Source organism: Eurosta solidaginis, chromosome 2 (assembly GCF_040869045.1).
Source record: "Eurosta solidaginis isolate ZX-2024a chromosome 2, ASM4086904v1, whole genome shotgun sequence".
Taxonomy (NCBI): Eukaryota; Metazoa; Arthropoda; class Insecta; order Diptera; family Tephritidae; genus Eurosta; species Eurosta solidaginis.
This window is the reverse complement of record NC_090320.1, coordinates 7,031,234-7,054,953: the sequence shown is the minus strand read 5'-3', so window position 1 is coordinate 7,054,953 and position 23,720 is coordinate 7,031,234. Positions and strand designations below refer to the sequence as shown.

The window sequence follows — 23,720 nt, the reverse complement described above, 5'->3', positions numbered from 1 at the left end:
TTGTGCGCTAATTTTTGACAGTTTGCAGTTTTATGCAAAAACACCTAATTAAAGTTTGAAAAATTGTGAAAATAATTCGAAATAATTATGTAAAAGTGCAGATTATAAATATGTAATCTATTTATATTTATTTAATACTAATTCCAGCCTTTTACAACATCAAAAATTAAATTGGAAAAAGTTGATGTTTCCATAAGCATGCTAGCAAAATGGGCAATGGTAACAGTGCTTATCTTTAAACAATACACACACAAATATGTTAAGTACATGTACACAAACGCACACATTGATTCGTACGAGCTTGAGGGTTCGGTCAAACGTGTTTCGAACGACAAACGTCCGTACGTACGGCACACGTCGGTGGGTAATTGCCGCTTAAGGTAAAGTCAGACCAAAGGTGCCGCTAACGCCGGATACACATAGAACGTTTGCCTTAAGGGCGAATTAATGGTGACTTATAACCATAAAGCCATAACCAGATAAAACAGCTGATCGAACCTACCTTAGGGAAATCCATGATGGTATTATAGAAGGTGGCGCATTGCGCATGTAAACATTATTTTATGGGAAATTTTTACGTCATTTTCCTTTAGCTCTTGATTTTTTCTCTCTTTCTTTCATTCGCTGAAGCAGTCAAGAGTGACGTAGTTACGCAGAACGAAGCAATTTTGTACTCCTGAATGCTCAATCTTCTGTGTGTGATTTGTGGTGGAAATCAAAGTAATCGATTAATGGTGTTATAACATAACGCTAACCCGATTACATTGATTTCCATAAGGTCGGTTCGATCAGCTGTTTTGTCTGGTTATGGCTTTATGGTTATAAGTCACCATTAATTCGCCCTTTATTGCTTCGCTTTGCTTTCGTAATACCTGTCTAACCAATGTTCCAAAACATCGGGAGGAAATGTACGAAAACCAATATATACACATCGCGGAGGTATTGGAGTAAATAGGTGTTCCCCAGTAAAGTACTGAAAACGATCACACGTATACATCTACTACGGAGGAATTGTCAATTCACCTTCAACAAACTGTGATTAAAGGCTAAAAAATACTTATATGTTATGGTGCCCGATCGAGGGTGTCCTAGTAGGGTGATGTATTAATTTTCTAAATAATTAATGTATTAATTTACATAATCGCTTTGGTCGCGCTGCTTCGCTTTGACAGCGCAATGCGTTTATGTAAACCCACCGCTTGTGTTGGGCGAAAGCTAATAAATGTTCATTTCGCGTTTAATTGTTAAAATTTACAATAAAAAACAACTTAAAGGCCAATTAATGGTGACTTATAACCATAAAACCATAACCAGATCAAACAGCTGGTCGAACCTACCTTATGGAAATCAATGTAATCGGGCTAATAATTAATTAGCCTAATAAGGGCTAATTAAACTTCCCTAACCCTAACGTCATAATCGTAACTATACCCTTATCCATAACCATCTCCAATGTGATCGATTAATGGTGCCTTAACCTAAAAATCATGAAAAATTCATAAAAATGAAGAAAACGCAAAAAAATTACAAACATATTCCACAAAAAATAAGTCTCTTAATCATAACGTATCCAAACCAATGAATAAAATCTACAAAAAAATTATTAAATTCACCAACTCAAATATTTTTAGGCTATGGATATGGCGAAAAACCAATTGGTTGGCTATGGTATGGTTATGGCGTTAGCGTTATGATTAGCATAGACTTGACTCGAGAATTGTCACTTACAGTTCTGTTAAATGAACATTGCATGTTACTGATTACTCAAAACTTGACAACACTTGACTTAGAAGTCTGTTGAATTTTGATTTTCTATGTTAGTTCTAAGTGACGTTTACATTTTGAGATGCCATTTGTTTGTTTCCATTTCATTTTGACATTTTGTCATACAAATTGACATTTATTTAAAAAAAAAAAATTTCAAAGCTGATTATGATGCCAGATTGTATGCGCTAAGTGGAGTATAATCGTGGCTAAGTTGCCAAGTTTACGTCAAGTCTATGCTGAGTATCAGTAATGGGCCCTTAATCCTCGAGTAACATGTTGGAATTATTTCGATCAGCAATGTAATTCGAATGTGGTCACCCATTGTTTCGCACACCGTCATTCTGTTACTTTTCATTTTAGCAGCGTTTCGATTTGGTCAGCTATCTCTGCTATCTTTTGCCAAATGACTTTTAAAATCTTGACATCCAATTGAGCCTATAATTTTTTGTTAATTTTACAAGAGTTATATATAAGAATTTGTTGAACAATTTTCTTCCAAAGATAAGTATTAGTTGAAATGCCTGCCTATAAAGGTAAACTATTTATCCCAATTTTTCATTAATATAATTGGATGAAATCTACATATGAATAAAATCGAAACTTTTGTCTAAAATGTAGTTAAAGTAAAGTGGGGTCGAGAACTTTTTCCGGATATTGAAGCGAACACAGATGAAGATCCCCTGTTGTTTAAAGCACAATTATATGCCTTGACCGGAGTTGCACCTGAACGCCAAAAAGTTATGTGTAAAGGTGGCATTTTGAAAGATAATGAATGGAATCTGCAATTGAAAGATGTATGTGCATATCATATAAGGGTCTTGTTTTTTTTTTATAATAAAATACATATTTTTTTTTTTATTTGAAAGGGTGCAACTGTATTGCTATTGGGTTCGAGAGAGCAGGTTCCAGAAGAACCTATAACACCCGTAAAATTTATTGAAGATATGAACGAAGCAGAGATGGCTACGGCGGTAAGTGTGTGCTTGCCATCATATTTGAATGCAAGGATACCGATAATTATTTAAATTAAACATAATATCATAGATGGAGTTGCCTCCAGGACTCACGAATTTAGGAAACACTTGTTATATGAATGCAACTGTACAATGTTTGCATGCAGTGCCTGAGCTGCGGGAGGCTCTAGAAAAATATCGGGTTGATAGTGAAGATCCAGGTTCAATGTCAACTGCCATGACGACGGCTATGAAATCTGTATTTAAGCAAATGGAACGTGGAAATGTTGTAACTCCAATACTTTTATTACAAACTTTACACCGTGCTTCACCACAATTCTCTCAAGTCGGTGAAAATGGAACTTATCGTCAACAAGATGCTAATGAATGTTGGTCTGAATTACTTAAAATGATGCAACAGAAAATACCGGCTTCAAATGATAAAGCCACTGAAGACAGTACCATTAAGAAATATAAGTGAGATGGGTTTGAGTTAACATTTTAAGCTAAGTATTGAAATATATTTTCATTCTTTAGTTCGTTTATTGAGCAATACTTTGGTGGCACATTCGAAGTAAAAATGAGTTGTACAGAAACTGAAGATGAAGAAACAACTATGGCGAAAGAACAATTCCTTCAGCTTAGTTGTTTTATATCAACAGAAGTTAAATATATGCATAATGGCTTAAAATCGGTAATATGATTGGGCAATTCACAAGAGTGTCATATTCATGTAAAATTCTAAGATTTTAGTTGTACCCATGGTTACCTAAGATTTTTTAAGAATTAATCAGCTTAGCACCGAAAGATGATAATTGTTATTCAATTATTAATTTTGGTTTTATTGGGAAAAACAGAAAAGAAGGAAACATTTACTGCATATTGCGATGGTACCATTTCGAAAACCGCCACGTCATCATCGTCAGGCAATTTCGTATGGCTACCAATAAAAAATTTGCTTAAATCATACCACATATGCCGTATAGCAGTCCTTTTGAATTGCCTAGATATATACTTGTATTTAAGCCTGCAACTTAATATTTTTTTTTAATTTTAGCGTATGAAAGAACAATTAGTGAAACGATCAGAGACCTTGGGACGTGATGCTACTTATATTCGGACTGTAAGTATATACAAAGAAATAGTCAGACTATAAAATTAAACACAAACGCGTTGTATTTGTTGTTGTAATAGTACAGACATCAGGATTATAAAGGCGGTCACAGTCCCTTGTTGTTGTTGTTGTTGTAATGATAAAGACACTATGCGAAGGTTTTGGGGAGTGTTATCGATATTGATGGCTTAGGGGGGGTAGTGTACTAAATTTTGATTGCTAATTTCATTAAACTTTCATTAGCATTACACTAAATTTGAAAAAAATTGAGTGTCCTATAATTTTTTATCACTATAGCTGTTGTTGCTGTTGATGTAGCGATAAGGTTGCTCCCCAAAGGCTTTGGCGAGTGTTATCGATGTGATGGTCCTTTGCCGGATACATATCCGGTACGCTCCAGTAACACAGCACCATTAAGTTGCTAGCCCGACCATCTCGGGAACGATTTATATGGCCACATTAAACCTTCAGGACATCCCTCCCTCCCCACCCCAAGTTCCATGAGGAGCTTAAGGGCGGTGTTGGCTCACCAATCAGATGTCTGTTGGGATGCCCAGTTTTCTGGGTGGATGGTTTCCAACTTTTGAACTAGGTCAACTTACTCTATGCAAACGGCTCTATTTGAAGGTAATGGGACCCTTTTTCTAATTTAGTGGACAATATTTTGTGAAAGGAACACACAACTTCACAAGAGAGCTGAGAAGAACCAGCAGGGCTACACTTATTTCAGAAACGAAAACGCCATAAGGTTTCAGAAGGACAGTGCTCCATGTTCAGGAATAACAGAGACAGGTTGAAGACCTGCCTTAGAAAACTAACTCCTCGGGTTCAAAATGCTTACAATTAGCAAGAGATGCCGTCTGGGCTTATACTAAGCTAAGCATTGCTATTGCATTGTAGCACTCCACCTTTGTGCAAAAATCACACTATGTGCAATGTATACTTTTAAAAAACCTATTTATTTTTTAGTGTGGGTACGTGTCTTAATAATAAACGATTCAATTTTATTATCCATATCTTAATTTGTTGTAAATAAGTAACATTCGCTTATAATATCATTTTAATGAATTTTTATTTTTTTGCAATTTATTTTCAGTCTCTTATTAGCCGTCTTCCAGCGTATTTAACAATACAGTTCGTACGTTTTCAATACAAAGGTAAAGAAGGTATCAACGCTAAAGTTTTGAAAGATATAAAATTTCCAATGGAATTCGATGCATTTGAATTATGTACATCTGAACTACAGAATAAACTGTGCCCAATGAGAGCTAAGTTTAAGGAAGCCGAAGATAAGCATTTAGAGACTGATATAAAGGCAATTGCTAGAGATTCAGCAGCTGCAGATGAAAAGGATAAAAAAATTGAAACTGAGGATTATTGGTTTTCGGATGACCCGGGTAGTAATAATTCCGGCTACTATACGCTCCAAGCTGTGCTGACACACAAGGGACGTTCAAGCTCTTCAGGACATTATGTAGCTTGGGTAAAACATTCTGGAGACATTTGGTTCAAATTTGACGATGATGTAGTCACGTCCGTTACTGCTGACGATATACTGCGCTTGTCGGGTGGTGGCGATTGGCATTGTGCTTATGTACTTTTGTATGGTCCAAAATTGTTAAAAAAGCAATAGAATTGCATAAATGAATAAAAATACAAATATGAGAATTCTAATTTCCCATATATGTACATATAACCAAATATCTAAACTGAAACTGAGGTTTTAAGCTAAAATTAGATGATAGTGTTGTTTTTATTGTTGTATCAACTTGCAGAGTTTTAAACAAACCGTCCCTTCTCTGGGCGTTCATGACAGCCATTCTCCCTATCAATTAATTTGACAGGTAGTTGTGCCAGTGGAGGAGACATGACGGCACCATATATAGCATGGAACAAGGCGGAACCATACAACACCCAACAAACATTGAAGTGAAGATTAGTGCCCCTATTACCGTTTACAACTCAACTCTGGTTGGGTTGAAATTTCGCAATTTGGTATTACAGATTACAACTCAACCTGTCAAAAAAAATTTCGGTTGAGTTGTCTAGCCTTACAACTTTTTGTGGCATTGCCGTTTACAACCTTGTGTTGGTGTAGTTGTCAAAGACGTCAAAATCTTACAACTGCTTACTAGCAGTTGTCTCATACAATTTTGCAGTTGTTTGGAAAAAAATGTTACGTTTTAGAAGACGGTTCACCACCTAATTTTTAACAAAAATTTTCAAGGTCAAAAGACACGTTTCGACCTCCGATTTAAGAATCCGAAAACAAAAATTGTAATTCTTTACGACAGCATGATACTGCTAATACGCGTCCAAAAATATCGGAGGGGTTCCAAAAGACGCGTATTAATCTCGAGAACCGAAGGCGGAAAATAAACATTTTATCTCTGTCCGGAGATATTTTCAGTTGAAGTTGGCGATTTTCATGTGGTTGTTGTAATGTTGTTGTCTTTTTTCGGTTTGTGTTTAATATCTTTTGAACGAGTTAAAATTTGTATTTTCCGCCTTCGGATTATTAATACTGATGTCAAGACGCGTCGTTTAATACCTCTCTCGATATTTTTGGACACGTATTAGCAGTGTCATGCTGTCGTAAAGAATTACCACAAAAATTAATTCTAATAGAATCTAATTTCATGTGGTTGTTGTGTTTTGCCAGATTTTTTGTACACAGCAATACAGAAAGGTGGTGGACCCAACCAGGATTATTTTTACGAATCGCGGCCAAAGGCCGCCAACGCAGAAAGATGTTCTGTGCAAAAAAACTGTGGACCGGGCCTCATATTTCGGACCCTCTCGGGCCATTTTGTGGGTCTTTGTAAATATCTTTCGAATGAAATAAAATTTTTAATTTTCGCTTTCGAATCCTAAAAACGGAGATGGAAACCCGTCTTTTGATACCACCTTTGATAAGAGTTAGATGGTGCACGGGCTTATAAAACGTTACCAAAAAAAAACAAAAAATTTAAAGCCGGTAGTTAAACCTTTTTTAATCAAACAATAATAAACAATTTTGTACACATTTCTAGAAAAACCAACGTTTAAACGAATTACATTGAATAACTTTTTGACTTTATTGATATTCCATAGTTGGACGAGGCTGGTCGCAGTTTGGATGCAGCCAAGATAGGTGAAATTATGCGAGTCCCATTGATACTAATCACTACTCCTGGGAATCCTATTTGAGTAAAATACAGTTTTTTCTGTTAGGGTTTTAATCTACTTCGCACAAATACGCTTCTTAATTATATCTAATACCAGTCCAACACTAAAATCATTTCCACAGCATATTTGATAGCTGCCGTCAGCAAGGAATCGGAGTGTGGCGGATAATTTTAAAATACGAACGCGTATGCGGAAATGGTTCTTAATTTTGTTTAGTACTGAGTAAAATGCTTCCTTTCAAATCTGCAAAATAACTTCATATGAAAATCATTATTTGTTTGTCACTTAAACATTTTCTTACTTGGTGCTTGGTAGTTCCAAGGGATTGGAATGATCCCGCAAATGTTTCCGTATTCGCGACATGTCAATCACCAACATTTTCGCCAGTTTAAAATAGATTTCATATAACATTAATAAAAAAATCACATTTGAAAATGCTTAAATTTCTGCCACAAATTGATCAGCTGTTCATTTATCTGTCAAATCATCACTTTCTTAGCTTGGCAGCACCAATTCAACTTCAACTGAAATAAGTTGTAATTCGTAATACCAAACAGGAGTTGAGTTGTCTGAAAGTTGAGTTGTTTTAATTACAACCCAACCAAGTTGAGTTGTGTACCGTAATAGGCCCTTAGATAACCCCTCTACCTACTATCTGTAATGTAAAAGGGACCTTTATAACTGTCAAATCGAAATAAAATTATAGGTCCAATCAAAATCTAATATATTCCTCTAATGGGATCATTATTCTAACGTATCACAATAAAATTATCTAATGTTAAAGACTGTACATACACATACCACGTATGTTGTTTTTGTAATTTCATGGTTGTATGTCAAGTTTGTACTGAAATGTCAAATCAGATCAAGAAAAGCACAAATCACACATAAAGATTGCGCATGTAAACATTAGATCAGCTGTTTTTTATGACGTATGAATTGACTATATTCCTTTAGCTCTTTTTGTCTCGCTCTTATTTTATTCGGTCAAAAGTCAACTCGGCGTAGCTGCGCAGGACGGAGGATCTTCGCTGGCTATCGAACATCGAAAATCGAATTTGAAATTGGTATTATGACAACTCATCTCTGTCGAAATTTTCGCCGTGTATCTAATTTTCAAGCGAATAGAAATTTGTTGTCAATGCTGTTTTGAATAGAAAAAGAATTGTTTAAAATGTTAGTTTTTTGTATTTATGTTCTACTTTTTTACTACGTACTAGTAATCTGGCGGCCACCGTGGTGTGATGGTAGCGTGCTCCGCCTATCACACCGTATGCCCTGGGTTCAACTCCCGGGCAAAGCAACATCAAAATTTTAGAAATAAGATTTTTCAATTAGAAGAAAATTTTTCTAAGTGGGGTCGCCCCTTGGCAGTGTCTGGCAAGCGCTCCGATTGTATTTCTGCCATGAAAAGCTCTCAGTGAAAACTCATCTGCCTTGCAGATGCCGTTCGGAGTCGGCATAAAACATGTAGGTCCCGTCCGGCCAATTTGTAGGAAAAAATCAAGAGGAGCACGACGCAAATTGGAAGAGAAGCTCGGCCTTAGATCTCTTCGGAGGTATCGCGCCTTACATTTATTTTTTTATTTATTAGTAATTTTAAACTATTTGAATTAATTTTATAGAGGTTCAAGGTCGTGAGTACAAAACAACATTTTGAAAGACTGGTTTCAATTATGGAACAAAATCCCCATATAGCAAAGGAACTTCCACATTATAGAAATGCAACTTTGCTTAATGCAGCTCAGCCTCCTCGTAATTCAATTTTATCCATCTTTCACAAATAAAATTTTCCAAGACATTTAACACCTCTGATAGTACCACAGACACAGTCGGCTGGGCAAGTCCGAGTGCATTTGTAGGTAGTTGGTAGGATCCCTGAGCACAAAATCGGAGAACTGTTGCCAAAATTAAAAAATATTAGGAATAGACTTGGCTCTTGTGCATTGCTGCAGCAGTTCATCTGTACTGGATAACAAGTCCATGAACGCTTCTTTGGACAGTCTGAAATTTTGAATACATTTATAACAAAACTTATAATTTCAACAATTTATCAACTTATTTAGAAAGCTACACTTACGTGGTGGAATTCATTTCCAAAGGATTTGAAGCATCTCCCCGTCTTCTACTTATGGCTAGCTCCAGTAAGCTTTCCTCTTCATCTGACGAATCATCAAACCACAATTCCGTTGTAGTCATACTTTTATTTTTAATATTTGCATTTAATAACTAGTTCTGCTTTTGTTTATTTATTTTATTTTATTTGACAGAGTATTGGAAATGTGCTATTGTGAACTTTTGAATTTATCGAAATTCACAATAACGCTTGCCTTCATCGAACGCGCGCCGTAATACCGAATGAAAATTCGTTCGATCAGCTCTTTCGACCACGAAGATCGAATTTGTCTCATAATAGGGACCAATAAGTCTCTTAGTCAAAACATATCCAAAACAATAAATAAAATATACAAAAAGTTAATAAATTCTCCAACTAAAACATTTTTAGGTTATGGATATGGCGAAAAACCAATTGGTTGGCTATGGTATGATTATGGCGTTAGCGTTATGGTATGGCACTATTAATTGATTACATTGAGTTTGGTTCGATCAGCTGTTTTATCTGGTTATGGATAAGTCACCATTAATTGGCCCTTTAAGCATTTGAACAATCTCATTGTGAATACTTTTTAAGAAGAAGAAATTAATCACATTTATTCAGAAACTTCATTGGCTTGCAAAAATTTGGGTCGGCTAATTAGCATTGGAAATCAATTAATAAAATGTCGGTAGAGAAAAAATTGGATTTGTCTGGAGATGGTGGGGTTTTGAAAGAGATTTTAGAAGAAGGGCAAGGTGATGACCGGCCATTTAGCGGTTGCACAGTTTCACTTCACTACACTGGAAAATTGGTCGATGGCACAGTTTTTGACTCTAGTGTGGGGCGTGCTCCGTTCGAGTTTGACTTGGGCAAAGGTAAACTTCTAGACACATTTTCAAATACACTTATTTACATATATATATTTTTATGAAATCAAAGGCCATGTTATCAAAGCCTTCGATATGGGGGTATCCTCAATGAAATTAAATGAAAAGTGTATTCTGACATGTGCTCCTCAATACGCTTATGGCGAGGCTGGAAGTCCTCCTAGTATACCTCCAAATTCAACTTTAATCTTTGAGGTAAATTTTTCTTTGGTAATTCTATACGACAGCATGACACTAAGTACACGTCTAAAAAGTCGGCAGGGGAGTAAAAAGACGCGTTTTGGACCCAGGATCACGTATCCCATATTTTTGGATGTGTATTAAGAGTGTCATGCTTTCGTATAAAATTACCTTTTCATTTTCAATGTTACAATGTACGTGGACACCATTATTTGCACCTTCATTTTTGTATACCAATATAGTTAGAATTACTTGGATGGAAAGGTGAAGATTTAAGCCCAAATAAGGATGGTAGCATTGAAAGATTTATTATGAAAGTCAGTGATAAGAAACGATCACCTGGCGAAGGCGCTCTGGTCAAAGGTAAATAAAAGACTGTTATTTTGAAATCTTGGCGGCGGCAAAAAATTGGAATTTAATCAATATTGATATATGTTTAATTAACCGTTATCTCAGCACTAGAAAAATTGCGTACTAACTGTTAGATTTACTTTATGACTCGCTGACTATGAATATTTTGTGGGAAAATATATCTAACGAAATAAATGGAAGGGTTAGATAGATAGATATATAATTAATTAAGGATCACACTGCGACCATTGGTCTATTGTGCCCTCAGCTGCTTCACAACACCTCATCCAAGACGACATCTCTGATGAACCCTAGCAGTTCACCTGGCTTGAAGGATTTGAAGTGAGAATGCTCTGACCATGGTGAACCCATAAACTTAGCCCTACGTCTTGAGATTGCATCACACTCCAGGAGGATATGGTCCGCTTCCCAAGGCAGTCGGTTCTATGTACCGGAGCGACTCGGGATTCCCGACCAAGGACTGTCATTTCAGTGTAACCCCATTTAATTTGTTGCGTCCCTCCCACAAATTGGCATCCTCCCAGCAGCTCCTTGCAGCGGGACTGCTCCATATTCTCTTGCTCCGGGAAGGTATCGAATCCTATCCGGGTCCGTCTCCTGACCCCGGTCCTGAGAATGGTTTTGCTGCATCTCCCGGAAAAGACTTTATAGGACGGTCATACTCTGTTCAGTGTGTCTCGTGTAAGGGATGGTTGCATCGGACAGGTTGTTCTGGGCTTGACCCCAAAACCCGACGTCCACGTAACTTTTATAAATCTTTTGTGGCTCCTTGCTGTTCACGCCCAATGGCGTCCCGTAGTCTACGCCTAAGCGCGGGTACCCCAATGCTTGCCCAAGGACGCCCAGTCCCAGGACCATAACAGCAATTGCGTCCTAGCCTTCCTCAAAGGCTCTCGTTAGAGTGCCACTACATAAAGATCAGCATGCATACAGAACAGGCAGGTCGACAGAAACTGCACTGTATCAGCTGTCCACAGAAATCCAAAGTGCGCTCGAGTGCGGGGAGATAACTCTATGCGCATTTTTGGACATAGAGGGGGCTTTCGACAACACAACACACGAAAGTGTGAATCGGGTACTCGAGAGAAGAGAGATACAGCGTCCAATCCGTATGTGAATAAACGCCTTATTGCGCACGAGGATTGCCGAAACCTCAAGTGGGGACGGTACAGTAGAGATTAAAACAACGAAAGGATGTCCACAAGGGGGCGTCCTGTCACCCCTGCTGTGGAGCCTGGTAGTAGATGAACTTCTACAGAGGCTCTCAGACAACGGAATCCGATGTCAGGGGTCACAAATGGGGGTGAATCCAGTACTTGAAGAAAAATATCCAGAACTCGCAGAAGAGGAACGCATACTCCCCAGGGAAACGCGTGTCACTCTTGCTCAACTTCGTTCTGGATACTGTAACAGGTTAAACTCTTACCTATCCAGAATCAACCCCGACATACAAAATGTATGCCCTGCTTGCAATGTGTCCCCACATGACACCAACCATCTCTTTAATTGTAATGTGGAACCAACGCCTCTAACACCCCTTTCCTTATGGTCCACCCCTGTTGAAACGGCAAGTTTACTTGGACTCCCGTTAGAGGATATTGATGACAATTTGTGATCGGTCGCGGCTATTAGGTGGGGCGAGCATTGCTACAACAACAACAACAACAACATGTCAGGGGTACGCGGATGATATTGTTATCATTGTAAGGGGCAAATTTGAGAGCACCCTTTGCGACATAATGCAAAGGGCATTGAGGTTAACGAAAGAATGGTGTACTGAGGTAGGGCTAAGCATCAACCCTAACAAGACATCCATTGTGCCCTTTACCAGGAAAAGGAAACTGGAAGGGATTAGGCAAATCACAATGGATGGAGTACAGATGGAGTACACGTCTGAGGTGAAATACTTGGGAGTCACGTTTGACTCTAAGCTCTTATGGAAGAAACACGTCGACAACACCATATCAAAGGCTACAAGAGCAATAATGGTGTGCAGACGTATTGCAGGAAGATCCTGGGGATGCAGCCCAAAGATCCTAAGATGGATGTACACTATGATAGTGAGACCTATCATAGTGTACGGAGCAGTTGCGTGGGCATCAAGAACAACCATGGTGACCGTACAAAAATCGCTCACGAAGCTTCAACGCTTAGCGTGTGTCTGCATTACGGGAGCCATGCGAACATGCCCGACGGCAGCAATAGAAGTGCTGCTTGAGTTAACGCCTCTACATATAATAATTGAGCAGGCAGCCAGGAGTACTTTAGTAAACATAGCTAAAGAGGGATGTGGAAGAGGCAAAGTGATACAGTCACGGAGCATGGCGAAGCTGCAGGAGCAGATTCCACTTATCCAACTTCCCAGAGATGATATGAGGAAGATAATTAAGTTTGAGAAGCGCTTCAAAATAGAGCTGGGGAACAAATGTACGTGGGACACCTCCAGGATTGAAGCGCTTCACCAGGAACACACTATAATATGGTACACCGATGGCTCGAAGACACCGGAGGGCATAGGAGCGGGGATCTTCGGGCCCCGAACCAAAATATCCCTACCACTCGGAAAATATCCGAGCATCTTCCAGGCCGAAGTTGTTGCCATAAGCCGGTGTGCAGAGATAAATTTACAGCGGGGATATACCAACGAGAAAATCGTTATACTCAGCGACAGTCAGGCTGCACTCAAGGCATTAGCTTCGGTTGAGATCAAATCATCAACAGCCCTTGAGTGCGTGGAGAGGTTAAACAATCTAGGAGTCAACAACACCATCCGTCTGGCATGGGTACCTGGACACAGAGGAGTGGATGGTAACGAGCGAGCCGACGAGCTTGCCAAGTTGGCAGCGGCCGGAAAGCCAATAGGACCCGAGCCTATGGTGCCAATAGGGTCACATACAATAAGGGAGGACTTTATACAAAAGGAGGCGTGCCTCAGAGAACAACACTGGCGCGAGAGTCCAGGACTTCGGCAGGCAAAGGCACTAATAGGAGGGTACAACTCGAAGCGATATAAGGCTATGATTACCCTCCCAAAAAGTAGCCTTAGGATTGTAACAGGTATACTCACAGGTCACTGTAGGCTAAAGAGCCACATGCATAAATTGGGCATATCAGCTAGTAGCCTCTGTCGCTTCTGTGATGTCGAAGATGAGTCTGCAGAACACATCCTGAAGGAATGTGAGGCAGTCGCGAGACGAAGACTTAGAATCCTAGGATCATCCAAACTAGGAAATAGTCACATACACTCTCTGAAGCCGGGAACCATTCTGGATTTTCTCAGGGAACTCGGCTTAGATGAAGTGTTGTAAAGAGAATTGAGGGCACAATAGACCAATAGGTCGCAGTGCTTAACCTCACAACATCTATCTATCTATCTATCTATCTAGCCTTTGTGCTGTACGGCTTCGCTAGCCGCACGAAAACTCACCCTCGATTGCCTCCACACTATTCTTGGAGGGCGCCGCCTCCAAGTAAACGTTTCCTTTATAATGCCCGGAATGGTTGTGTTGAGGGTACTCACTGAATTATAGCCCGAATCGCAAGTAAAATGAAACTATTGAATTTATATTTAAATTTTAGTAAGTGATACACTTTTTATTTTATAATAAAATAAACTTCCAAATTTGCTGCCGATCGCTTGTGTGTCAAAATTTATAATAATGGCGGTGAAACATGAAAATGTCGATGTCACTCTTGCATGTCGTTTTTCATGTTTCACCCCACATATATCTTATTCTCTCTTACATACTATATTACAATGGATCATGCCATAATGTGTTGTGTTGTATTCATTTTACGTGTAACATTCACAATTAAATATTATTGTGAGCAACAATGTTGAGATGTTGCCAGATGATTATTAAAAAGTTAAATTGGGGGATTTTATCCTTACATCACCCTTTTTGGGGAAAAGAAGAATTGACAAAGTGATCAATTTTGTCACATTCTTCTTTGGCCAAAAACTTATAAAAATTGTTGCGAACAAACGAATATATATTTATATTAGGGTGTACCTTCCCTTTTTTTTCGTTGGTTCGGAACCATTTTTATTAATAATTGAAAAAAAAGATTTTATACATCGAGTAGTTAGATTTTAGTTAAATTTTATAGTTCATTGTAACTTAAATGAAAGGTATAAATATTAATAAATTTTTTTTTTTTTTTTTTTTTTTTTTTTTTTTAATTTATGACAAAATATGTTGAATGTTTCTCTTTTTTTTTTGTAAATATTTGTGTTTTACATATTTAATTTAAAGTTTTATATTTTGTATTAGATACTAAATATGTATTTTTTTTCTACGGACCATTTTATAAAAAGGTTTATTTGAATATACAAAATTTGTGCTTCTTTTTTTTTTTTTTGGTTTTTTTTTTTGTTTTAACAATTTTTACGCCTTCGTGGCTGCTTAAATGATAGTAAGTAAATTTTGGATTTGCTTTTTAATCAAATTTAAAGTTTAGTGAGACTATTAAGGTAATATTAATTTACTTTACTAAGTCGGTTTTTATGTACCACTTTTTCTTTGTTTTTGACTTCATCGAAAATAGTTACGTTGGGTTCGTTAATTTTGGTTATGATGAACGGACCTTGATAAATTTTTTCGTGTTTATGATGTGGTTCTTTTTGTAAAAGCACTCTATCTCCGATTTTTACAATTAACGGTCGTGCCGTTTTATCGTACAAATTTTTACTTTGTAATTTATTTTTATTAATTAGATTTTGTGCCATTTTGTGCGTTTTCTGCATCCTAAACTTAACTTCTTTGGCATAGTTTTCGACGTTATAGATCGGGTCAATTTTTTCTTTTGTTAATTCATTAGGCAAAGTTGCCTTTTTTCCAAAAACTAACTCGTAAGGCGAAAATTGATTGTCGAAAACTGTGCTACTCGTAGTGTTGTGTAGGAAGGTAAAATATTTTAAATAAACATCCCAATCAGAAAAATTGTCTTTTAGATATGCACGTAAGTATTCATTAAACACTCTATGATTACGTTCAATCGTGCCAACAGTTTCATGATGGTATGCAGTTGAAAAATTATGGTTAATGTTTAAAAGCTTTGTTAATTCTTCAAATAATTCGTTTTTAAATTCAGTACCTAAATCTGATTTTATGGCATTCATTGTGCCGTAAGTTAAAATGAATCCTTCAAAAATAGCTGAAGCGATTGTTTTTGCTGATTTGTCTGGTACAGCGACTGTTACCAGATATTTAGTCATGTCGCAAATCATGGTAAGTGCGAACTTGTTACCATATTTGGACTCAGGTAGGGGTCCTATTGTGTCAATTACTAGTATATCAAATGGTTTACAAGGAGTTGGTGTTAAAACAAGTTTTTCTTTTGTTTTAGGTTTAACCTTGTTTAACAGACAATCCTTACAATTTTTGATATATTTCGATATATCGCGAGTCATGTTCTTCCAATAAAATTTTGTTCGCAATTTTGCGTAAAGTCTTTTCATTCCGCAATGTCCACCGGAAATGGGATCATTATGGTAAATTTTCATAAGTTTTAATTTTGTATCTTCGTCTGTTACTGTCTCCACTGGATCTGTCAGTATAATCTCTAATGATTTTAAAATTTTATTTCCAATATTTTTGAAATTCGTAATTGTATAATGTTCGAACATAATATCGTTTTTAGGCCATTCAATCTGCTTAATTTTGTGTTTGCCGGCTTCTGATTCAAGCCTCGAAAATAATTTCTCTAAAGTCATTATTTCGTTAACAAGCTCAAAACTAAGTAACTCGAGTTTCTTATGTTTAATATGCGCAAAAATTCTTAAATTTGTTGTTTTATTATTTTTATCGTACGTAATTGCAGATCTTATTCGTGGGACTTTTTTCGAAAAATTAAATGAAAATTTGTCGTAGACATGTAAAGTAAGTTGTTTTTCGTCGTTTTTGTCTGTTTTCCTATGTAAATTTTTGTCGTTTGCCTTTTTTGTCATGGCTCTTGTCTGTACTGCCAAAATTTGTTTATTAGCTTCTTTAATCTCATCAATTGTTATACGCGATAGTGCATCAGCACAAACGCTTGATTTACCTTTTATATATACAATAGTAAAGTTATATTCAGATAGTTCCAGTCTTATTCTTGAAAGTTTTGAAGATGGGTCTTTCATGTTGAATAAGTATACTAGAGGTCTGTGATCTGATTTTACAATGAAATGGGTACCATACACATATGGTCGAAATTGCTTGATTGCAAAGTAAATAGCTAAAAGCTCTAATTCTATAATAGGTTTTTTCTGTTCTGCTTTATTAAATGCTTTAGAAGCGAAACAAATTGGTAAATCACTACCTTGCTGTTCTTGACTTAAAATAGCGCCACATCCAGTTGTGGAAGCATCAACTGTAATGATGAATTGTTTAGTAAAATCTGGATATTGAAGTAATTTTGGTGAAAGTAACGCTGCTTTCAAAGATAAAAATGCTCTTTCGCACTCTACATCCCATACAAATTCAACTCTTTTTCTGCTTAATCGATTTAAAGGCGCTGCCAGAGACGCAAAGTTAGGTATAAACCGTCTGTAATAGTTTGCAAACGCGACGAATCGTCGTACCGCGTCTTTGTCAGTCGGTTTCGTATACTTTTTAATTGCGTTTATCTTAGAGTCGTCTGGCAACAAACCTTTGGCTGAGCATTTATGACCTAAAAATGTAACTTCTGGTCGTAAAAAGTTGCATTTGTTTGGGTTAAGTTTGAGGTTAAAAGATCTACAAGTATTGAAAACTTTTGAAAGATTTTTAATGTGGTGTGCTTCGCTACACCCTATGACGATAATATCGTCGACGTATAAGAATGCGACATTGGGTGGTATACCCGAAAAAGCTATGGTCATCATTCGCGAAAATGAGTTTGGTGCTATATTTAAGCCGAATGGAAGCACTTTCCATCTAAATGCGCCACGATCAGTGCTGAATGACGTAATGTCACGAGAGTCAGGATGCAAGGGGATTTGATGAAATCCTGAAAAAAGATCTAATGTGGAAAAATATTTTGCTCTACCGAGATTGTCTAAAATATCGTCAACTCTAGCTAGTGGGAATTTATCAGCAATGAGTTTTTTGTTTACTGCGCGAAAATCTACGCACATACGATATGCTTTTTGACCATTTGTATCTTTCTTTGGGACTACAATCAAAGGACTATTGTAATTCGAATAACTAGGTTCAATCAAATCGTTGTCTAATAATTTATTTACTTGGCGATTTATTTCTTCGCGTTGAGAATATGGCAATCTATAATTTTTAACATATACCGGATCGTTGTCTGTCAATCTTAGTTTTTGCTCGTAAAAGTTATTTAAAGTCATTTTGTCCGTGTCAAGAGCGAAAATGTCGGCATAATCTATGCAAAGGTCAATTAATTTACTATGAGCATGTTGAGGTATTTGATTTTTTAAAATCGAAGTTAGTTTTTTCGTACGTTTGTCTTCTGTTTCTGTCTTGTTAATTGTATAAACATTGTAGTTTGAAAGTTTTTCTGTCTGAATACTTTTTCTTTTGACACACTTTATATCATCCGTTGTATTTATAACTTTAATAATTGGGTTACTGCAATTAACAATGCACCTAGCTGTGAAAACACCTTTTTCGATTTCCTGCGAGTCCACGAAAAGTGGCTCGGGTGAATTTCCTAAATCAAAAAGTCTGAATATTTCGCATCTTGGTGGAATGATACAACTGTCGCTTTCTGTTCCGTGTAGGATTGGTATCGCGACTTTTTCATTACCTACCCAAAAGGAAATACTATTTCTTTCATAATTAATAATGCATTTGTTAATTTTCAGAAAATCTTTACCCAGTATGCCGTCGGATGGAATATTAAAATCTTCATTTACTACGTGTAAAGTATGTTTAATGGAAAAGTTTGAAAAATTTAAATTTGCGGTAATTTTACCTAAAGTAGAAACTGAATTAGAAGTGACTCCGGTAATGTTAATAATGTCGTTCGTATTTAAGGGAATATTTCTGTCTAGACATGATATTTTTATTAAGGAAATGTCGGCTTGAGTGTCTACTAGGAAAGAACAAAATTTTTGTGACTCGTTTAGTTGTAATTCTATAAAATCAGAGTAATTTAAATTTAAACAATAGATGGCTATTGGTGAGGGAAGTTCGCTTACTCGCTTAATTCGTCCTCCCTCAGTGTTCGCTCCTGAGGGGCACTGGCGTTTAAAGCGCGAACGTTTGCGTTTCGACCTCTACCATTGGCTGATCTCGAATTGCTGTTTCTATTGTTACTATTGTTTGGATTAGGGTTGGTATTTGGACGCGCATTATTATTGTGATTATTTTGATATCTATTTCCGTGATAATTCCTGTATCTTTGATTATTATTACCGTTATAATTACTGTTGTGTGAAAATGAACTGTTATTATTTCTATAACCAGTATAGCCGCGGTTTGGGTAAAAACTTCGATAGCTACCACGTGAATTTCTAAATGTACTGTTACCACGTGATCGAAAAGCTAAAACCTGACGCTCAGTTACTTCGTTGTTTTGTTCTACAATTAATTTTGCTACTACGTCTTTCGGATCAGTAAATGCCGTTGAGGCTAAAATGGTTTTTACTAAATTGGATTTTGCATTTAGACGACACACGTTAACAGTTTGTTCGACTGCCATTTCATGAGCTTTCGTTTGAGTGATCCCTTCAATAATAAGAGACCGCTCAAGTGAGTCAGCTAAGTCTTCTACTTTTTTGGCAAAGTCTGTATAGTTATTACCGCTAACGTGCAACGCTGCAATTCTCCCTGCTACAACTTTCGAGTTGTCTGGTTTGATCCTATTACGTAGAGCTGTTTTAATTTCGTTGACTGAAGCTACTTGTGTTGGTATTGCTTCACGAGCTTTACCCTCTAATTTTGATTTCAAGAACGCTATAAAAGTATTGGTTAAATCTGCAGTAGCGAATTGTTCGAGTAATTCAATTTTGTCTATAAAAGAATCAAGTGCTAGTGGATCACCACTGTAGTTTTCTCTAATAGAATTAGCACATGTGTTAATAAAAATTCTTTTTTCCTCTGGAGTTGCCATGATTTGATCGTTAAGATCTGGAGCTGAATTAGCAGAAGATGAGGCCACGTTTGTACTAATTGGATCGTTAAGATCTGGGTTTTCGTTGGAAGAAGGATTAACTAAGTTTGCACTATTTGGGTCGTTAGGATTTTGTTTTAAAGTAGAAGAAGTTAAAATTTCACTATTTGAATCGTTAAGATTTGGAGCTAAATTAGAAGTTGAATTTTTAATGGAAGAATTTTCGAAGCCTGGAAAATCTGTTGATAAAGATAATCTATTTTCCTGGTTTGTGACTTTTTCGGTCGAAGATGAGGCTAAACTTTCGTAGCTTGAGCCTGATTTGTCTGAATCGGATTCTGAATCTGAAGTTTTTTTCACTTGTCTACCACTTCTAAGGTTGTACATATGAAATTACTAAAGCACTTGCTTGAATGTTGAATTTATATTCGAAGTTAAATTGTTGAGGAAAAAGAGCGAAGAAGAAAAAAAGTAAGGAAATATTTAACCATTTAGTAGAGGAACTTAATTGAAACTGCAGTGAATTTTTATGAAAGATCTATGAAAGTAATTGATATTAAAATGGCTCAAAATTATGTATATGAATAGGTAAAAATCTTAAAATGTACTCACGGACGCACCGCTTTATTCAAAAAATCTCAATTTGGTTTTTCTCGGAACCACCGCGTGTAATAAAAATTGAATTGGTTTTTAACGGAACCACCGCATGCACCGAAAAATTGATTGGTTTTTCCGAAAACCACTTATGTATTGTCAGAAAAAAATCCAAAATTTATATTGAATGAGAAGTTAATTTAGTTGGAATACGGAGATATTTAATATGAAATTTTAATTTTTAATATACATACATATATAATTTTAAAGAAAAGTATGCCTACGGGCACGGGAATATTTAATACATGTATGTATGTATACTTATTTTGGTACTGCTGCTGCTGCGCTGGCCGACCTGAATCGCTGCTGGTGTTGTTGCTGCTGGTGTTGTTGTTGCTACTGGTGTGTGAATTCGTGTGTTAAAGTTGGTGGTGGTGGAGAATTTTGTATGTTGTTGGGTGCCGTTACCTTCGCCGTTATGCGTGGCGTGGTGCGAGTGCCGTTATGGAAATTTATGGAATTTATAAAGTTTTCCGTTAGATTTTATTTATTAAATTGTATTTTAGTTTTGTTGAATTTGATTAGTAGAATTGTCTTTGTGGTTTATTAGACTCAATGTAGAAAATTTGTATTGTCGTTTGTACATTTAATATGTAAAATTGAATCGTAGAATTGTTTGAATTTGTATTAGAAGAGTATATTTTAGGTTTGTTAAATTTTATTTTAAGGAATTATATCGTAGTTTTGTAGATTTTAGATAGAAAATTATGTAGGAAATTATATCGTACTTTAGTAGAATTTTATAATAGAAAATTGCATATTGAGGTTTTATTGAGTTTTAATTAGGAAATTGCACGGTAGTTTATTAAAAATGCATTTAGAAAATTATTTGTTAAAAATTAGTTGAATTCCGTTTAGAAAAATATATCGTAGATTAGTGAAATTTTATTTTAGAAATTTTTAGGTTGAATTGTAATTAGAAAATTGTGTTGTAGTTTATTGAAAATGTATTTAGAAGACATTTAGTTGAATTTGTTTAGAAAATTAAGCCGTAGGTTAGAATTTTAATTAGCAATTTAAGTATTGGAATTTATTAGAAATTGAATTTTTAATTTTGCACGTTTATCGCACCACACACACACTTTTGCCTTCTGTCCACTTGAAAAAAAATTCTCACTCACCACTTCCTAGACGTCCGGCTCGTTCCGATGTTAAAATAAAATGCCAAGACCGGGCTCCAGCCTCACGGTCGCCATGTGCTGTACGGCTTCGCTAGCCGCACGAAAACTCACCCTCGATTGCCTCCACACTATTCTTGGAGGGCGCCGCCTCCAAGTAAACGTTTCCTTTATAATGCCCGGAATGGTTGTGTTGAGGGTACTCACTGAATTATAGCCCGAATCGCAAGTAAAATGAAACTATTGAATTTATATTTAAATTTTAGTAAGTGATACACTTTTTATTTTATAATAAAATAAACTTCCAAATTTGCTGCCGATCGCTTGTGTGTCAAAATTTATAATAATGGCGGTGAAACATGAAAATGTCGATGTCACTCTTGCATGTCGTTTTTCATGTTTCACCCCACATATATCTTATTCTCTCTTACATACTATATTACAATGGATCATGCCATAATGTGTTGTGTTGTATTCATTTTACGTGTAACATTCACAATTAAATATTATTGTGAGCAACAATGTTGAGATGTTGCCAGATGATTATTAAAAAGTTAAATTGGGGGATTTTATCCTTACACCTTCCTCAATCCAGGCGTAGCCACCCGTCACTTACCCCCAGAGGGGCGACGTCTCCCCTATGCACTTAATTCTGCAGTTAAACTGTAATGGACTAACTGGGAAGATTACGGAGATAGTCGATTTCATAAAGCGACACAACATCCGCATTGCTGCGATGTTCTGCACACACATATGGTAGGAAGCTGTCACAGTTCGCCACATATCTCAATCGTGAGCGCAGAACTCGTAAACTGCGTCAACTGGCAGCCGATGGTAACATTGGCATCCGACCACCTGCCTATACTTATTTCGCTCGAGCGTACCGCCGACTTCATCGTCACAGAAAAACGCACTTTCATAAACTTCAAAAAAGGAATGTGGGACGAATATAAATCTTTTACAGACAACCTCTTTGCGGCCCTCCCTATCCCGACTGATGCCCGCCAAGGGGGGCGTGCCTTCCGCATGGTCATTGAATCCGCCTCGGCACGTTTCATTCCCGCCGGGAGAATTCCCGAAATTAGGCTCCACTTCCCGGCGGAGGACGCAAACTTAGCGAGAGAACGTGACCTTATAAGACAGCTTGATCCAGGCGACCCCCAAATAAGGGATATCAACCAACGCATCAGATTGCTTGTGGATGAACACAAGCGGGCGAAATGGGAAGATCACCTAAGAGGTTGTAACCTCTCTACCGGTGTGGGTAAACTTTGGTCCACCGTAAAGTCCCTATCGAATCCGTCTAAGCACAAAGACAAATTTTCCATCGCCTTCGGCGATAAAGTACTGTCGGATCCGAAAAATGCGCGAGCGCTTTCTGCCGACAATATATAATGCATTCTACGGTCGACAAAGGTAGACGGAGGGGCAACAGACACGCACATAAACACAAATTCAGCGTGTCACCAATCACCATCGCCGCTAAAGAGGTTGAGGACGCCATTGGTCGCGCTAAACCATCTAAAGCCACTGCTATGCCCAGACGGCATAGCCATGCCGATGCTTAAAAGCCTAAGGAAAGAGGGTTTCAAATATTTAGCGCATGTCTTCAACCTGTCTCTTTCCACCTTTGTCATACCCGAAAAATGGAAAATGGCCAAGGTGGTCCCGCTACTAAAGCCTGGGAAACCAGCTAACATAGGAGAGTCGTATCGCCCGATATCTCTCCTATCGCCAGTAGCAAAGACGCTTGAAGCCATTTTGCTCCCCTATTTCCAAGCAAATTTGCAGCTAGCCTGTCATCAGCATGGCTTCAGAAAACTCCATAGCAATACCACCGCGCTAAATGCCATCGGCACCCAGATAAATTGCGGTTTAAATCAAAAACCCCACCATACAACAGTACTCGTAGCGCTAGACCTATCAAAAGCTTTTGATACGGTCAACCATGAATCAACCCCGACATACAAAATGTATGCCCCGCTGTGTCCCCACATTACACCAACCATCTCTTTAATTGTAATGTGGAACCAACGCCTCTAACACCCCTTTCCTTATGGTCCACCCCTGTTGAAACAGCAAGTTTCCTTGGACTCCCGTTAGAGGATATTGAAGACAATTTGTGATCGGTCGCTGCTGTTAGGTGGGGCGAAGCACTGCTACAACAACAACAACAACAGGATATGGTCCGCCGTCTCCGCTGATCGATCACAAAATCGGCATGTTTTGTTCGATATTATACCCAGCTTTTGCATGTGGTTGTTCAGTCTACAGTGTCCTGTAAGAATAGCTGTTAGGATTCTTAGGTTATCTTTCGAGAGGCCTATTAATGCTCTGTATCGAGTTGTGCAGTAACCCCCTAAC

At 37.3% G+C, this 23,720-nt stretch overlaps 2 protein-coding genes across 2 annotated transcripts in view; both read left to right on the top strand.

Annotated features, from left to right (window-relative positions):
• Nucleotides 1-2,142: 2,142 nt before the first annotated feature.
• Usp14 (ubiquitin specific protease 14) lies at nucleotides 2,143-5,543 on the top strand. Its single transcript, XM_067769311.1, has 7 exons — nucleotides 2,143-2,300; nucleotides 2,386-2,561; nucleotides 2,634-2,738; nucleotides 2,812-3,197; nucleotides 3,258-3,414; nucleotides 3,778-3,843; nucleotides 4,931-5,543. The coding sequence occupies exons 1-7, from the start codon at nucleotides 2,285-2,287 to the stop codon at nucleotides 5,465-5,467; spliced, it is 1,443 nt and encodes a 480-aa protein (XP_067625412.1). The 5' UTR covers nucleotides 2,143-2,284; the 3' UTR covers nucleotides 5,468-5,543.
• Nucleotides 5,544-9,710: 4,167 nt separating this feature from the next.
• The window catches only part of Fkbp59 (FK506-binding protein 59kD), a 53,547-nt gene continuing 39,537 nt past the window's right edge, over nucleotides 9,711-23,720 (top strand). The window contains exons 1-3 of the mRNA XM_067764222.1: nucleotides 9,711-9,975; nucleotides 10,040-10,182; nucleotides 10,410-10,530. Of these exons, the coding sequence (XP_067620323.1) occupies nucleotides 9,783-9,975; nucleotides 10,040-10,182; nucleotides 10,410-10,530 (457 nt within the window). The 5' untranslated portion in view covers nucleotides 9,711-9,782. The remainder of the gene's footprint in view (nucleotides 9,976-10,039; nucleotides 10,183-10,409; nucleotides 10,531-23,720) is intronic.

Bases quoted from the DNA above. Each gene is read 5' to 3' on its own strand.
- Usp14 (XM_067769311.1), top strand. The intron at 2,562-2,633 runs GTATGTGCATAT...TTTATTTGAAAG, and splicing joins GGAATCTGCAATTGAAAGAT to GGTGCAACTGTATTGCTATT. The intron at 3,415-3,777 runs GTAATATGATTG...TTTTAATTTTAG, and splicing joins TGCATAATGGCTTAAAATCG to CGTATGAAAGAACAATTAGT.